The sequence below is a fragment of the Gracilinanus agilis genome, chromosome 3 (assembly GCF_016433145.1).
Source record: "Gracilinanus agilis isolate LMUSP501 chromosome 3, AgileGrace, whole genome shotgun sequence".
NCBI lineage: Eukaryota > Metazoa > Chordata > Mammalia > Didelphimorphia > Didelphidae > Gracilinanus > Gracilinanus agilis.
The window spans coordinates 93,156,629-93,175,046 of NC_058132.1; the positions used below are offsets into that span (position 1 = coordinate 93,156,629).

The following is an 18,418-nucleotide window of genomic DNA, read 5'->3' on the forward strand; positions in this document are numbered from 1 at the left end:
CTGTGGCACAATTGAATGTAATGGACTTCTCTACTAGCTGCAATGCAAGGATCCAGGACAATTCTGAGGGACTATTGAGAAAGAGAACACTATTCACATTCAGAGGAAGAACTGTGGAAGTAAAAACACAGAAGAAAAACATTTCCTTGATCACATGGTTTGAAGGGGATATAATTGGGGATGTTGACTCTAAGTGATCACCCTAGTGCAAATATCAGTAATATGGAAATAGGTCTCAATCAGTGATACAGTAAAACCCAGTGGAACTGCTCTTTGGCTATGGGAGCAGGGAGGGAGGAAGGGAGGGAAAGAATGACTCATGTAACCACGTAAAAATACCCTAAATTGATTAACTGATTCAATAAAAAAAAAAAAAGAAGTCCTGCTATACAACCCCACACCCCCTGCCCAGGACCCATCTTCAGCTCAAACTTCATTCTGGGATTCTCATACTGCAGTATATCCTTGATCATGTCCATCTGTGATAGGAAGGGTAATGCTGGTGCCCTAGGGGTTTCTCTTGACTTTGCTTCATCAGGCTAGTGCTCTCAGTTTTCACAACCGGGCACCAAGATGACAACCTCTTTAATGTAGGGGATGTGGCAGGAGTGCTGCATTCAGGGCACTTAGAGTTGGACTATAACACTGTCATCTTCTGCAAGGTGTAAGATTAAAATTAATATCCAATACTCCAAGTATTATATTTTATAAAGTGTATTAATAATCATTAGAAGTAAAGGAATAAAAAAGTAAGTATCTAACAAAATATAAGGCTACATGAGTAGATCTCCTGCCACTCACCTCACACCACCTCCACCAAATGGGATTACAGGGAGAGGTGAGGCTATACCAAATTTATATCCTCCCTATGTCAGCATGTAATGTGTGAAGGAACAAAGGATGCTGGGATTGGCGTTCTAGGGCACAGAAATTAATTATACAATGGTCAGGGGATTTTTTTTCCAGACATTTTGGTCTTAAGCTCCAACATGGCACCAGGGCATCATCCTTCCAAGGAATGTAGGAGTTCTCCACAAAACCTGATGATCATCAACAATAAGTAAATGGGGAGTCTACTCACTTTAGCTTCTTCAGCTTGGTAATAAACATATTACCTTCCTTAGCCATGATTTTTCCTTTTGGGCTAAAAACAGGAACTCCAAAATTCTCTTCTGGGATCTTTACTGAGGCACAATCTGCTTTCACCACTCATGTTCTTGGCTTATGTTTTCAGGGACATGACAAGGTATAGCACACACTTGTTCCTGGATCCTTCCAGAACACAAATATCTACATTGTATCAGACACAAGGATTGCAGGAGAAGGAGCTTATGATGAGTGTTCCCCCTACTCCTCCCCATTATAAACATTTACTGATGGTGCAAAGAGGAAAGCTAATCAGACTTAGTTTTCTCAAAGAGAGCACACATGCACGATATCCAATTAGATCCACTTTCACTCTGAACCAGGGGCCTGGTTCAAAGAATAGCCTATTATTTGACTACCTAGACCCACAAGAATAGAATTTCCAGGAGGTGACTGGTAGATTCTTTCTATTTCTATTCTGCCTTCTAGTTCTAGAATATCGGGGTAGTTTTCTTTGATAACTTCTTGAAAGATAATGTTTGACTTCTTATGTTTCTCTTGAGTCTTATATTTAAGAATCACATTTTCCAATCAGCTCTGGTATTTTCATTAGTAATGTTTGAAAGATAAGCTCTTTTTTGATCATGGATTTTAAGTAGTTCAATAATTCTTAGATGATTTCTCCTGGATTTTTTCCCAGATCAGTTGTTTTTCCAATGAGATGTTTCACATTTTCTTCTATTTTTTTCATTCTGTTGACTTTGTTTGATTGTTTCTTGATGTCTCAGGGAGTCATTAATTTCCATATGCCCAATTCTCATTTTTTAAGGCATGCTTTTCTTTCTTTTTTCCCTTATTATTCATTTTTGTAATAGAGTAATCTTTTAAAACCCAAACCCCAAATCACATACCCATATAAACAAGTGACAAATCATGTTTTCTTCTACATTTCTACTCCAACAGTTCTTTCTCAATATTCTTTGGAGTTTTCTTTCATTCTTTCTTGTAAATCCCTTATAATTGTCCTGGACAATTGCATTGCTATTTGTAGCAAAGTCTATTGGTCATCCCACAATGTTTCACACTGTGTATGATGTTCTCCCGGTTCTGCTTATTTCACTCCACATCAGTTCATGTAGGTCTTTCCAGTTTTTAAAGAAGTCATCCAGTTCATCATTCCTTATAGCACAATAGTATTCCACCACAAGCATATGCCATAATTTGTTCAGCCATTTCCCAATAAAGGGACATTCCTTCAGTTTCCAATTTTTTGCCACCACAAAAAGCAAACTATAAATATTTTTTGTACGAACAGGTCCTCCCCATTAAAAAAAAAAATCTCTTTTTTAAATACAAACCCTGTAGTGGTATTGGTGAATCAAAAAGGCATGTATTCTTTTCAAGTCCTTTGGGCATAATTCCAAATTGTCTTCCAGAATGGTTGAATCAATTCACAACTCCACCAGCAAAGTATTAGTGCCCCAATTTTGGCTAGGGCTCATTTTGTGATGAGGATCTTGGTCCAGCCTACTTGGAATGGCCTCTTGCCCTCATCTTAACTTTCAGAAAGCCTCCCCGTCCTTAATTCTAATGTCATCTCCCTGAGTTCTAGTTGGAAGTAATCTTTTCTTCTTGTGAACCTACATATTGTGCTGAACTTTTCTTACTTTTCCCATTCTGCTTGTACCATAGTTATTTACATGCATGTCCTATTTCCTCTGTTAGCTCAAAGAGGGTAAGGAACTAGCATGCTATACACATAGGCAGTAGTGTAAATATTTCTAAAACAACTATTGTATTAAAACCCAGAGTTCTACAACTTTAGTTCTGTGAGTCTAGCAATTCTTTTTCAATGAAGAATTGTACCACTTAATAAGAATTGAATCAAGACCTGGTTCTGTCAACTATTAGCTCTGTGACCTGGGCAAGTGAGTCACTTTAGCCTGGCCTGAGATTCCTCCTCCTTAAGCAGCAATAATAATATCCACATGACCTATGCTACAGAGTTGTCGAGAGGAAAACATTTTGCAAACCTTATGAGGCAACATGGGAGCTTGGAGTAAGGGTTTGAGGCTTGGATCTTCTACTTCCAAGCCATGTGAGTTTCCTTCTTTGTAAAATCTTTTGGACCCTGTGGACTCTGAGGCCCCTCCCACTTCTGACATTCTATTTTCTAAGCAGCCTCACCTAGTAATAGCATTCTGTTATTCAAAACCACACTGTCACATGGGATTTATGTTTCTGATGGAAAGCACCACTGAAAATTAATGAAAACACAATGATTCTCCTCTGGGTTATCCCTCATTCCCTGAACTGTTTACACGTTACAAGATTGTCAGTGGAGATGACAATGAAGACTCCATCTAGAACTTTTATGAAACTCAAGTGAAAGCTGATGTTGGCAGGCTGAAAAAAAATACCAGTTTCCAAAAATATCCTTGGAATTTCCTTTTGCCTGCACTGTCCCCTGGCCTGGGGCTTCAGTTCTACCAGGGAAAACATTTCGTTTTGACAACACTGAATGGTATGCAACATGGTTTGTTTCTTCTCTGGTTGTCATTTGCCTCCCATGGAAGGAATGGATGGACCCAGGAGCAGCATCAGGAGCTTGGGGTGGGGTGGACATGTGGGCACGTGCATATGTGAGCTCCCACTGAGGAAAACTCTTCTTCCAGTCTCCCAAGGTGCTGCAGTGCTGAGGCTGCTTCTTCCTCCTCTCACATGAGGACCTTTGCCGAGTCTTGTGGATTTTCACATGCTAACTCCTAAAAATAATTTTCCTGTCCTCTCTCTGATCCTATGAACTAGACCTTTCTCTAGGAGGGCTCTGGCTCTCATCTCTTCTTTCCTGAAGTCAAAGCCATATTTTTTGATAGCTACAATAACATTATCATGTTTTTTGAGCCCCTGGTGACAAATAACATTATTTTCTGTTTCGATAGTGCTTTCAGGTTTACAAAACACATTCTTCACAACAGCGCCAAGAAGTAGGTAGTACAAGTATGTTATCCACAGCGAGGAGAAGGGACTTGCCCACAGGCTGAGTAAGCCACCCTGGGAAGATGTATGAAACTAAGATGCAAGCAAGCTCAGCTCTCTGAACTCAGGTTGCGAGCTCCGTCTCTCAGGGTGGCTGGGGGACAGGCTCTGGGAATGCCTCCCATTCACATGGATGACAGCTCTGGGGCTCAGTCAGCCTCCTGGCTGTTATCACCAATGGATAACAAAGTGGAGAAGTGATCCGGGAATCTTCATTCCAAGGGGTGGCTCTCTGGCTAAGTCTCCCTCCACCAGCTCATTTCACAGTTGACTAGAACAAAGTTGCAGTCAGAGAGAACACCAGCCTGGTGTCGCCCTCCCCTCAAGTTAATGAATGATTGTGATGAGGAGAAAACACCAGGGAGTCGTGAGAATCCTGATGTCAGCCTGCCACATAGCACTTGAAAAGGCCTAGAAACAATTAATTATCTCAGACTATAGTATGAAAACAAAAGATAACGTGAAGAAAGAGAATAAAGGAGGGGGGCATGGTTTAGTGCAGAGAATGTTAAGTCAGAAGATCCGTGTTCGAATCCTGGCTCTGTTACTACTTTCCCACAGGAAAAAAGGTCACACATGGTGACTGGATGCCAGTGACAATGACCATATTTCTCTATCCTAGAAGGAGGTTTCATGCTTTAGATTAGATTTGGAAGTGTTAACACTGAAGTCTTCCAAATCTAAGATTTTTTTGTTTCCAAAATACTGACTAGAACCTCCTTATTAGCTGTAGGAGGTTAGACAATTGAGCCTCATATAGTAATAAATATTTGTCCTACTTCACCAGGCTGACTCCTATAAACCAGGGGTGTTAAACTCAAATAGAAATAGATCCTGGCAATCTGTGTATTGATTTAGAAAACCACAAATTACCATTATCTATGTTGTGCTGTATTTTTATCAGTTTTGTTAAACATTTCCCATTTTCACTTGGTTTGATGGCATTTGGGAGTTTTGCTGGCTTTAAATTTGATGCCTTTGTTATAAATCACAAGAAATAGGAGTTAATGCAAATTTTCTTATTTGTGAAAGGAGAGGATTGGAAGAGATGTTCTCTCAGGTCCTTTCCAACTTAAAATGTTCTATCATGGTGCGGTGGTTGAAAGGGCTCTATTGGCAGCCCAGGGGTGGCACACAGAGGGTGAGGAAAGATGGCCCAGTCAGATGGAATATCCAGAAGTGAAAATTCCTTTCTTAAGCCTTTCTAAATTGGACCATTCTGGTCTTTCTTTCTCTAAATTCCTTTAGGAGAGATTTTCTGAATTATAGTAAACATTCCCTAAGAAGCTATTTTTTCCAGGGCCCTCTGATTGGCCCTGGGGAGGCATGGACAAATATGTCTCAGGTCTTGATCTCACAAGTCTACAGAAAAGATGCTGGAAGGGTAGGCCCCATGGTTTGGAGTCAGAAGACCTGGGTTTGGATCCCACTTCTATCCATTAATGCTCCTTGTGACTTGGGCAAATAACCTCCTCTTTCTGGATCTTGGATCTTTTCCCTTGTAAGATGAGGTTGGACCAGATGATCCCTTCCAGCTTTAAATCCTATGGTTCTATGACATGGATACAAGTAAGTCTGATGCAGGTAGAATATTAAAGTAATTCAAAACAAGATCTAGACAAAAGTACACTCAGAGAATATGAAGACGAGAGGAGGGATCAAGGAAGGCTTCAATACATGATACAGCATATGATCTGGGCCCTGAAGGAAGAGATTTTAGTGGGGAGAGATGGGGAAGGAGTGCATTAGAGAATTAGGGGATGACACACACCAAAGTAGAAGAAAAAAGAACTTGAGATAAGGCTGGGCTGGTTAGTGAGAAGCCAGACTGAGGACTTAGAGGATTAGTAAAGGAGTTTATATTTTATTCTAGAGGCAAAGATCAGTGAAGAGTTAAAAACCTATCCAATTAGATAGCAAAGACTCTCAGGGACTATTAACATGGAAGAGAATAAAGCCAGCGATTGAGGCGTTAAATGAATCTAACCTCTTTCCTAACCTCTTATCCAAAACATTAGAACTGCTCTTCACAATAAATTTAACACCAAGAATTTGTATCTAGGTCATGTTTTCCTAGAGTTCATTCCTTTTTACAAAATGACAGCTATTGTTGGGAGGGCTGGCTCAGTTCCAGGCATGTAACCTCCCCTAAATATAGCTGAGAGTCAGGCTATATAACCTTGAGTTGTGAAAGAGGTTATGGGAGATCCACAGAAACACACATATGTACTTACTTGGAAAGCAGCCTGGTATAATGCAAAGAGTCCTGGACCTGGAGCCAGAAAATATGGGCTCAAGTCATCACTTGGTCATAGCCATTAAAAAGGATCTCGGAGGGCCACAGGATCACAGAATTTAGAGTTACTCTCACCTGATGGATGAGGATCTTGAGGGAGAGAAAGGGTGAGAAACTCACCCAAGATATACAAACTGTTTAAAACTCAAGTTTTCTGACTCTATGTCTACCTCTAAACCATCCCCAAACGGGAAGCCCCTCTACTCTATTGTATCAAATGCGATAATGTATGTGAAAGTACTTTGAAACTATGGAGGACTACCTAAATGTTATCTATTATTACTTATTTAAAGAGGATTATGATTAAAACAACAGACAACCTTTGGTTTGGGACACCAAGGTACTTATCACTCATTATTCATTCAAATGTCTTCTGGCAAAAATATGATAATTAGGTTCATTTTCTCTCTCATTCTCCAATACTGCACACTACATACAACTGCATTCAGTTACAATAGTGTAAGTCTGTGTCTTTGTTCCTACTGTGTCTACTTTCCTGGGATACTTTCTCCCCAAATAAATCCTTGATCAAAATCTCCCTGCTACTTAAGGTCTAATAAGGATTATCAATAATGGTATATTTATTAAAGGATTGTTGACTTAAATTTCTTAATTAAATAGTGATTTTTTAAAAAGAATAAACTATAAAACCTTACCCTGCAAATATTTTACATAAATGTCAATATACATATTCCTACCCTAAAGTAAAGCAATTATGAAAAATGAACTATAGGCACAAGATTTAAAAACAAAGCCAGACAAATTTATATTAAATTGTTAAAACAAATTCTGGACAAAAGTGAAGATGAGGAAATGGCAATAGCAGTGACAATGATTATTCTGTTGGTCTTTTACTTCAAACTTATACTGTTTCCAAAATGCCACTTACCATACCACATTGGAATAATTCTATTTTTACTATGACCTAATATACATCCATCCACATGAGAATATTTCTTTTAAAATAACATATAAATATACAACACACACACAGTTCTACTGAATCTGGTATCTTAATCATGGAAATGAGGATTCCCAAGTTTTGAAGTTTTTCTACCACCAAAGATAAGCAAATATAAACATCACACACACAAAAACAATGAGACTGTTCCAGACAAAAAACAATTAAAGAATAAATTTGGTCTCAGCTAAAAAATTCTCTTGCATTTGTTAGTATCAAACCTTACTGTGATTTTAGATGTAAAATTTAAGCATTGTATAATAGGCATTTTCAAAAGATAAGTGTTTTGAGATTTCTGACTATTTACCAATGACTACTAGTCTCTAAACAAACACAAAAGGATGGGAGACAAATAACAGATAAAGGAGAATTTGAAAAATTCCATCAGGTGCTTCAAAGTGTTGAAAACTCCATGTCCAAATTGTCATCCAAAGTTTGCATATTCTTAGAATTTCCTACCCTACATATTTCCCTTACCAGTCTACTATATCTTTATAACTAACTATAGTGCCATGTGCAAACAATGAGTTTACATGATCCTTTTTGATGATCACCAAATACACCTCTTGACTAGGAGATGTTAGGACCAAGGTCCTGTCTGTTTCCTTTTGTATTTGTTTTTACTTAAAATTTAAAAGCTTATACTTAGTTCAAATAACTGAAATCTGGCTTGAAGAAATTAGGTGAGTTAATAATAGCAGTTTCCAGCAACAATATAAACTGATAATGGTGTTGTCTATCTCTAAAGTCAAAACCACCAAAAGATTACAAATTATCAATTCATTATCAATTAATTCAATCTAAAAGCCTGAAATTTGGGTAAAAACCAAAAAGCACACAAAGATCACAAGGCAATGAGGGCTAGCTTTCTTTGGACAATTTGTAAGGTAAAAGGGGAGGTTCTTTTTTTTAAAATGAGGGGCCCAGACTGGATCATATGCAATGTTCTCTCTACCTCTGAAAGTCTATGCTGAAGAAAATCTCCACTGGTCTGTTGGATCTAATTAGACAAAGAAGGCTACAGCCTTCATCTCTGCATGGTCAATAATTTGAAGAGGCTTTAACCCACTTTGGGGGCACTGCTCCCTCCCAAAAAGCCAAATAATTTGCTTTGGCAATAAAGATGACAAGTCTAGCTAGTGACTGCCACGGATGCCTATTGTTCAACCTTTAAATAACCAAGACCACCCCCAACTGGTCTGTTGAGATTTTTCATCCACAATGTTAACCAAACGACAATAAAACCCTCTTAGGTATTTACTCTACAGACCTAGGTAAAATCTTGAGGGCAGATCATTCACAAACCAGCTGTGACAATGGCTAGGTTCTACCTTCAAACTCCTCTGTGATCCCAATCACCACATGCCCTCCTTGGCAGGGCCTTTCTGCCGGCATCTCGCTGCCTCTACATGTTCTCCCATCATTGAGGCAGGACGCTCCAGGGCTAGTAGATGACATCATGGATCATTGAGGCAGAAAGCTCCAGGGGTAGTAGATGACATCACGGACATTTCCTCAATTGTAAGTTATTTCAAAGGCTGTTCTTCAGCTGGTTATTTGCCGGGGCTGGCAGAGAAGGAGGCTGTGAGGGCAAGGTCCAAGTGGCTGGCTCCTCTCCTTTGCTGCTAGAGCTGTGGTCACCATCCCCTGGACTCCCCAGAGCAGCTCCTGATGCAGTTTTTTACCCATTCAAGTATTTTTATCCTTCACTGTCTGGCTGAGGATCAGGTGGAGTGTGACTATCTCCAGGGGGCCTTTTGGTCCAGCTGGGGGTTTTGCTGGGGTTCTCGCTGGTACAGAAGATAACTAAGCAGGGGCTTTTCCACCCATGCCTGGATTTAGCTGCTTACTTTGGCTCTTGTTTTCTGTCTTTCTTTTTTTTAAAAACCTTACCTTACCTTCCATCTTGGAGTCAATCCTGTGATTGGCTCCAAGGCGGTAAGGGTAGGCAATGGGGGTCAAATGACTTGCCCAGGGTCACACAGCGGGGAAGTGTCTGAGGCCAGATATGAACCCAGGACCTCCCATCTCTAGACCTGACTCTCAATCCACTGAGCCACTCAGCTGCCCCCAGCTCTTGTTTTCTTGACCTGAAAAGTGGCTGGAGTTTTTCCCCACCTCTATTCACCCGTGTCAAGATTAATGATGAGAACACCATCTTTCTGATATGTCTTGTTTTCCCTGAACACAGTCCTTGGAGGTGCTGATCCAGGAATGTGTGGCTGTATAATTGAGACTTCATTTCCTTTGCTAACCTGGAGTTCTCCTTCATGTGAAGTATCTATAGAGAGTGCTTTAAAATCAGAGTGGATGGTGTGGAAGGAGGATGTGGACCTCTCAAAGCTTTCACCAAGCTTCAGGCCATGCTCCCTGTGGTCCAGCAGCAGACTGGAAGCATTCTTCCTGGCCCTTTCCTTGCTGAGAGAAGCAGGCTTCCCCAATAATGATTTTATTGATAATTAATAATGAATAAGAGGCAGCACATGGAGCCTAGTAAAGAGAGTCAACCTTGGATCCAGGAACATCTGGGTTCAAGTTCTTCCTTGAACACATATTGTCTAGGTGAACCTGGGCAAATCCCTTAATACTATGGGCGAGTGATGGTGAACCTTTTAGAGCCCGAGTGCCCAAATGGCAACCCTCACACTGCAGACAGGGGAAGGAAGAAGCGTTCCCACTGGCTGCTAGGCAGAAGGGCAGGTGATGGGAGGAACGTCTTTAGGCGTGGCGGAGAGGGGAAGGGGAGTGGCCCCCTCCGGCACACGTGCCACAGGTTCACCAACACGGGTCTAGGCCATTTTAAAAGTCTGTGAATTATAGAGAAACTGCTGGTATGCATCAGTAAGGGGAGTTTGCTCACTCAGATGTCCGTCAGGGGTGTCAAGCTCTGACAGCAGCATGTGGGAGTTCTGTGGGCCACAGAGTCCACGGCCCAGAGCCGGACACCTTTATTCTTTGCAGATGAAACCCAGGCCCTGCCCTTGTCCTGATGACTAGTCCCCATCCCTTCAAATGATCTTGTGACCTGGTAGGGCAAGGATCTACCTCGATGCTACAGAAGAGGAGAAGGCTTGGAGAACCTGGTGACCTCCGGGAAGGGGGGAGCTGGGCTGTAAAGCTGGGTCTTCTGGTTCCACAACCTGCACTGCTTCGACAGTCGTGTTGCCTCCTCCTCCAGGAGGCCTTCCTGGGCCTCCAGAGCTAGCTCTGCCGTCTTTTCCTCCTGGGGTCACCCAAACTGCAGAGCATACTGTCTGTGCCTGGTCTCCTAGCAGACTGTGAATTCCTTTGGGGAGGGGGTCATGTCTCCTTTGCCATCCCCAGGGCCTCACACATAGAAGGCAGTTCATAAATGCTGGCTGGATGGCCTTGGAGGTGCCAAGAGCGAGTGAGTCAATGTTCAAGCAAATGAGTCCTTCACTGTCTCCTAAGCAAACAGACTATCATATTTTAAACATAATTATCTTCTGCTGGGCTGTGTGAACGTTTCCCAATGATGCTGTTAGGAGAGAACTGCAGTCTTCACCACATTTTCCAGATGGCATTAAATTCTAACGTGATGACCAAAGCTTTTGTAGGCCTCTACGATGGAACACATAATTTGGTCCCCTGACTGCCCATTTCTTGCCCAAACGCCTGAGCAGCAGCCTGTGGCCTGGGCCAGCATGCTCCATTTTTCTCTAGGTCAAGCAGAGCCACTTGTTCCAGGCAAGTTTGGTTCCTTCTGGGAAGGATGGGCTTTGTCGGCAGAGGAGAACACGTCGGCATGTGGAAGAGCTGAGGGGGCAGTGCAGCTCTGAAGGCCGAGCCAGGAAGAGGCCTCCTTTCATGGGAGAACAGAAAGAGGCCCCAGAAAATACATCAGATGGGAGGGAGGCAGTGAGCTAGAGAGGATGCCGGCTCATGGTTCATCACCTGCCAGATGACATCTGTCCCCAGACAGCTCTTCTCGATCCTTCTTCTCACTTGGCCTGTCAAAGGTTCCTATTGATTCAAACATTAAACACCTTCTATGGTACTGTAGGGTTGTGTCCTTGGAAAATGGGGGTAATTAAAAAAAAAGAATTCTGATTCCTATTTCTAGAACAGTTAAATATTTTATTTACAACAATATTTATTTACAAAGTCACAACGACCCTGTGAACAGGGTAATGCAAGGAGTAGGGTCAAATATCTAGTAAGTGTCAGATTAAGGATCTGATCGTTTCCCCCAAATCTTAATTTTGTTATCTGTAAAATGGGGACAAATACTTACATGAGAAACCTCAGAGTTGGGAGGGAGATATTTTATAAATAACAATGAGCTTTTTTTGAGCATATTAAGGTTTGGAAAGCTCTGTAATATATTATCTCATTTGAGTCTCTTAACAACTGAGAGGTAGGTGACACTATCCCCATTTTACAGATGAAAAAAACCAAGGCTGAGAGAGATTAAGTGCATTGGCTAGGTTTATACAGCTAGTAAGTGTCTGAGGTAGTATCTGAATTCAGGTCTTCCTGACTCCAGGTGGAATACTCTACCCACAGCACCACTTAGTTGTTTTACAATAAATAAATACATCAGTCTCTACCCTCACACCATTTATCATCTAATGAAAGAGTTAAGGCCTATACGTAGACTAAAATATAATTTATAGTGTGATAAGCACATAAGAAACCTATCAAGTAGGAGTAACTAGGTGGCACAGTGGATAGAGTGCCAGGCTTGGAGTTGGGAGGACCTGAGTTCAAATCTGGCCTCAAGCTGGTATGACCCTGGATAAGTCACTTTGCTCTTGAGGTTTTTCTGTCTTAGAACTGATACTATGACAGAAGGTAAGGGCTTAAAAAGAAAAGAAACTAAGAAAGAAAGAAACATAAAAAGGTTTGTGGAAAGCAGAAGGAAGGAAAGATAATTTCTGACCAGGAGAGACGTTTTGGGAGAAATCAGAGAAGGTTTCTTAGAGGTGGTGGCATTTTATCTTGGGGTTCAAAAGATAAGTTAGAGATTTATTAGGAAGAACAGAAGGGAGGGATTGTTTGTGAAAAGGGACAGAAGCAGGAGACAACAGGATCTATGTTGCAGGTAGTGAGTCATTTCATTTGTGCTATAGCAGAGTCCATGGACTTTTTAAATTAAATATTGCAGAGAGTGCAAAGTTGGAAAGTTCACATTCGTGCAGAAGCAAATGCATTTGAGCTTTATAATATCGAGGAATTACAGAGAAGATGAAATAAGATTTTTAACATCCTACATTCCACAACCAGCTAGTTTGTTCGAGGACCAGCATGGATCATGGTCCTGGGTCAAGTGCCATGTCAGACTCTGAAGGGGAAGAGCGACGAGAAGTTTCTGGCTTGTGAAACAAGCATCTGAAGGTACGGCCAGCGAGTAAAGGGAAAATGGATCAAAAGCGCCCAAGAGATGCCCTTCCAGACCCGTTGAGATGGCGCTCCGCTGCTCTGGGAGGAGGGTGTGCTGGGGCGCGGGGCCCAGCCATGAGCTCAGGTAAAATGAAGTGCATCGTCCTTCTTGAGTGAGAGGATCTGTCAGAGAACCGGAGCAGGAACTGACCCGCTTCTGAGGCTGTCTGATCCCATGTGGCCAAGGAGCACGAAATCCTAAATGATGATCCTGTGATTTACTCAAGCAGAAGCTAAAGGGAGAGAAGACCCACCACTTCCCAGGGAGCCCAGTCCTTCTGTGGCCAATTTCATCATTAGGAAGTGAAATCCGTCTCTCTGTGCCTTTGCCACGAGTCTGAGTTCCGCCCCTTGGGCCTGCACAGAACCCATCTGACCCCTTTTCCTCAGATGTGTAAAGACGGAGATGCTTTTTGGGGAATCTTTTCTTCGTCCCTCTCAATCTCAGGCTCTTGAGCTAGTTCTTGATTGGCCAGTCTCTGGCCTCCTTGCTCCCCCAGGCACTGGCTGCTGGCTCGCCCATCTCCTTCCTAAAACGAAGCACCAAGAACCTCTGCACGTGCATCTACTTGGGGCAGGCAAGCTGGATCTCTCTAAATGTCCATATCAAATAATATGACATTTAATAGGGACACTGCTCTGCTCTCCAGCCATAGCTGGATTCTCCAGCCTCTGTGAGGCAGGAGAGAAGCTGGAACATCAGCACCATCCCAAAGGAGACGGATATCTTTCATAACAGTGTTGGCGCTACACAGTGGGCAGCTAACTGGGACAGTGAATAGAACACTGGGCCTGGACTCAGAAAAATCTGGTCTTAAGCCCATGTAAGTGCCTGTGTGACCCCGGGCAAGTCACTTAACCCCTATCGCCTAGCTCTTACTGCTCTTCTGCCTTGGAACCAACACTTATTCTAAGATGGAAGGAAAGGGTTTAAAAGGGGAAAAAAAAAGCACTATATAAATTTTGTCTATTATCACTATCAGTAATAGTAAATTAGAAGAATTTCAACTTACTGATTCTGCTATTAATAGCTGCAAATGCCTGGACAAGTCAGTCTGCAGAAGGAACAATGGGAGCCAGTAGAAAAGATGGGCTTCTACTCTTCTGAGAGAGGCTTGGGCGTTTATGTTCTCTGCCTGCAGGGACACTGCCCAGGGCAACCCTGGGACTCATCCTGGGATCTCCCTGGGGCTCAATTTCCCCATATGTACATGTTGGGGTTGTGCCGGAGGTCTCCAAGGCCCCTTCCAGCTCTGGGACCCCACCAAGTGCCAAAAGACATCCACTAGCTCTGTCACACTCAGTGGGGTCCTGAGGTCATTCCACAATGGTATAGGCTACCTTGGGAGGCATGCAAGCTCCCGGAGGCATCCAAGGAGAGGGCAGATAGCAGGAGTCAGGGATGCTGAAGGGGGGGATTTGTGCTTCAGGCAGGAGCTGGACTAGATGCTAAGATTTTATGGCAGCAGTGAGAGGAGAGGCATCATGCTAATGTTGAATTTATAGCCAGTAGACCTAGGTGAGTCCTGGCTCTAACATGTAGTATGTGATCCTAGGTAAGTCACTGATTCTTCCTCAGCCTCAATTTCCTCAACTGCAAAATAGGAATAATACTATTCATATTTTCTACCAGCAGAATTGCTGAAGTAGCTCTCTGTAAACCTTTAATGGCTACAGAAAACTCTTCTTAATACCTGAAAAGGACAAAAAGGCAAGTATGACAGGCTGGAAATGCAAAATGAGATAAATCAGCACTTTTTCTTTGAAATTTTTTATACCCAACAGGGTCCTTTCCCCCCCCTGGATTATCTTGACCAGCAAAGGCCCTGGTCTAGAGAAACACAAGTTAAGCATCTCAGCTAAGGCACAACCATGGCAAAGGCACCAGACTCTCCAACCACAGCTAGGACAACTACCTTTTGTGAATAAATAAGAGATGCTACACCCCAACAATGGGAAGGGCTCAAATGTGGCCCAGAGTCTTTGGGCTTGTGAAAAAGATTAAAACAAAAACAAAAACAACCCTTCCTTTCTCCTAAGCCAACTTGGCCACTGATTAGAGTCTGTAGGAGCCGAGTCAAAAAAAGAGCCACCCACTTACATCATTATAGCTAATAGTGAATTAGAAATAAATCTAACATAAAATCTTCCCACAGACATTCAAAGCCAACAAATGTACACCCACATAACAGCTTCATCTTTCATCATGCAAATGTTCTTCCAGCAGGAAAACAAACTAGATGTGAAGAAGATGACAAACCTTCCAGGAATTCTTATTTTGATTTTTCCAGTGAAGGGCTACTGACAGCTGAATGGTACGGGGATAAAATAAGTAGTAGAAAGAGAACTGGGGACAGAAGAGGTAGGATCCTGCAGCTCCATTACTAATTGCTATGAGATTGTGGGTCTCATCCATCAAAGTGGTGCTCATTGGCTTTCAGGGCTCTAGAGATCATCTAGCCTAATCCACCTGACTCACCTCAATTTTGAGAAGAAACAGAGGCTCCAGGAGGCCCTAGATCACAGAGCTATTAAGTGGTAGAGCCAGGCCTCAGACTCAGATTTTCTAAACTACAGTGGCAATTGTCATACTATTCTACTGCTTTCCCTTGGTATCACCTGTCCTAGTTACCAATAGGGATTTGTATTGAGGACCAAAGGAAATATTGTATGTAAAAGTGCTTTGTAAAATGCAAAGCTCAACTTTTTCCAGGGCTTAAAGGTGAACAAAGTACTTTTAAAACAAATAAACCAATCAATCAATATTATACAACTGTGTGGCCCCAGGCAAGTCTCTTCACCCTATTTGCTTTGTGAAATGAACTGGAGAAGGAAATGACAAACTACTCTAGTATCTTTGCCAGGAAAACCCAAAAGGGGCCACAAAATCTATTTACTAAGTTACAGTATGCTTTGTACAGTGAGTTTCCCCAGCTGAACACCTAAGAGATCCTGGATGTGTTACAATCTTCACTGTCCAAGGCGACACGCACATGAGGGATAAAGCCCATTCTTCCACCTGGCTCCTCATCTGCTTCTTGCCTTGCCCAGAGGTGGGCTCTGTTCCCTAGCACAGGCTCCTCCAGGGGCACCAGGCTGAGTTGTTATTGTTTGTGCCCTTTTTGCCACCTTCATCACAGAAGCCTCCAACTCCTCTGTAGTGCTCTCCATCCAAGTCTCCTATCTCCAGGAGAGAACAGAGACTCCCCCAGGAGTGAGCATGGCTGGTCCCACATAAATCTGAGTGAGGAGTGACTTTGGCTTTGGAATCGTGTGCAACTGTGTCTGTTTGTTCTCTCCTTTACTTCTGTGCTTGTGCATAGAGAAGCCATTTACTGACCAGTGGAAATAACAACTGTTCCCATTTGCAGAGAACTTTATGGATCACAAAGCACTTTCCCCTTAATCACCCTGCCTACCAGCAAAGAGGAGTGAGGGCTCATTTTTATAGCTGAGAAGATGCAGGAAGCGAGTAAATCAGTCATCTCGCTAACGATAACAAGAATCCCAGCCACTCAGAGAAGGTGCCATGCCCTGGGTAGGAGGATGGCTTTTGTGTATGCGCCTGTGTAACCACGGGGTGTCACTTTGTCCCATTAGTCTGTTTTCTTATCTGTAAGATGGAGATACTATGTCTGATATCACCATCTCCCAAGGGTACTGGAGGGCAAGACTCTTATAAATTCTAAAGTATTAGATAACTGGGACCTACCACTATATACTACTATGGTGCTCCAAGGTTTATACAACATTTTCCCTCACAATAACCCCAGGAAACAGTGACTACTGACATTAGTATCCATTTTACAGATGAGAAACAGGCTCAGTGACTTGCCCAAATTCCAGCTGAGATGTGAACCCCACTCTTTGGATCCTAAGTCCATCAGTCTTCATTAGCCTGAGGCTCTCGTTCTTTCCCTTTTCTCTCCCCTTGCCAAATAAGCAGTCTGGGTCCCACACGAGAGCAGCATATGCTAATGAGCAGTCAATAATGGAAATAAGAAGCAGTACCAAGTGTAGGGAGCCATTGTTGGCCACTGCAGGAAGGCTGGCCCAGCGCTCATTCTCCAGTTCCTCCATCACCTGGTTCATCGCGCTCTTCAGCCATGTGTCTACAGACACCCCGATCTGTTTCAGGAGGTCTAGGCGCGCTTCAGCTTTTAGCTTAATTATCTGTGGAGTCAAATTTGGAGAAGATTAGAAAATGTAATTATTTTGTTTTTGCTTGGTGCACATTTAGAGTCTTTCCCAATGGCCTTGTATTTAATGACATTGCATTCATTTTGTAAATGTTTATTCTGCACAGACTTCAATGTGTACCTTTTATCCCCTCTGATAAAATGTTGGGTCCCTTATGTTTTGTAGCACAACACCTGGCTTAGTAGTCACTTAATAAATGCCTGATTAGATAGATTGGTCCATCACCCAGTGAAGCAACCCATGTGGAGACATGACCCATCAATTGCCTCTGCAGGTGCTGAATTCACGGCCTCCTTCAGAGCTCCTGCCACCCAAGACCCACAAAGAAGCTCCTGCCACCAAAGTCCCAGATACTTTCATCATTTGTATTGTCCCTTAAGGAGGCCTGGGCCTTGCCATCTGCTCTGCAGCAGAGTCCTTCCCCACCTCCCACCCCCTGCCTCCAGTATGTATCCTCTCTCTGTTAGAGTAAGAACTTCTTGGGTTCAGTAACTATCTTACTTTTCTATGTGTAATTTTAAGGCCTACCACAGGTTTTCGCACTTAATAAATGCTTCATTCATTCATTACTTTCTGGTCTCCAAAATAGAACAGACACATGGTCATCAGCTAAGAGGAAGCACAACATCTCATGTTTTCACAGTGCCATCAAGTTCACAAAGTACTTTCCTAACTACAATCCACTGAGGTAAGTGGTATAAGTGTGATGATCCTCTTTTATTAGATAAGGAAGCTAAGACTTGGAGGAACCAAGTGGCTTGCCCAAGACAAGAAGCAATTAACTGCCAGAGCCAGTAGTTAATCATAGGCTTCCTAATTCCAAGTTCAATGTTCACTTCCCAACTGCTAGAAGTTCAGATGAACCAAGAAATCATGAAACTTCTCGAATACAATGACAGCAAGATCCTGTCACAATATTTGTTCTTTTTTTAATGGATCTATGATTTCACTAGTCTTTCTCAATCTCTATGCAATCTTGTTGACTACTCTCTCTTCCTCATTTTTCTCTCCTCCCTGGGTTTTCATGACATTTTTGTCTCTTGGTTCTCTTCCCACCTGCCTGAACACTCCTTAGTTCGTTGTCTTTTGTTGTACAATTATCTACAACATACCCACTAAATGTGGACACACCCCAAGATTCTGTATTAGATCCTACTTTTTTCATTCTTTTAGTTGCTGATCTTCAATAGCTCTTATAAGTTCACTTATTTTCTTTCTCTCTGTCTCTCTTCTCTTTCTCACCTGAGTTTTAGTCCCATATCACCAACTGCTAATACAAAATGATAATTCAGGGTAAATTTTAAACATAATATCAAGCTCCTAGAAGTGCTGGAAAGGAACTCAGAGGATATACAAATAATCTAATCCATAAGTGAAAAAAGTTCTCCTCTCTAAAATCTTTGAGAAATGAATACTCATGGGATTTAGACCCT

At 42.3% G+C, this 18,418-nt stretch overlaps 1 protein-coding gene across 1 annotated transcript in view; it reads right to left on the minus strand.

Moving 5' to 3' along the window:
• FCHSD2 (FCH and double SH3 domains 2) overlaps positions 1 to 18,418 on the minus strand; it is a 336,543-nt gene that overhangs the window by 18,697 nt on the left and 299,428 nt on the right. Inside the window, exon 13 of the mRNA XM_044668112.1 lies at positions 16,797 to 16,958. Within this exon, the coding sequence (XP_044524047.1) occupies positions 16,797 to 16,958 (162 nt within the window). The remainder of the gene's footprint in view (positions 1 to 16,796; positions 16,959 to 18,418) is intronic.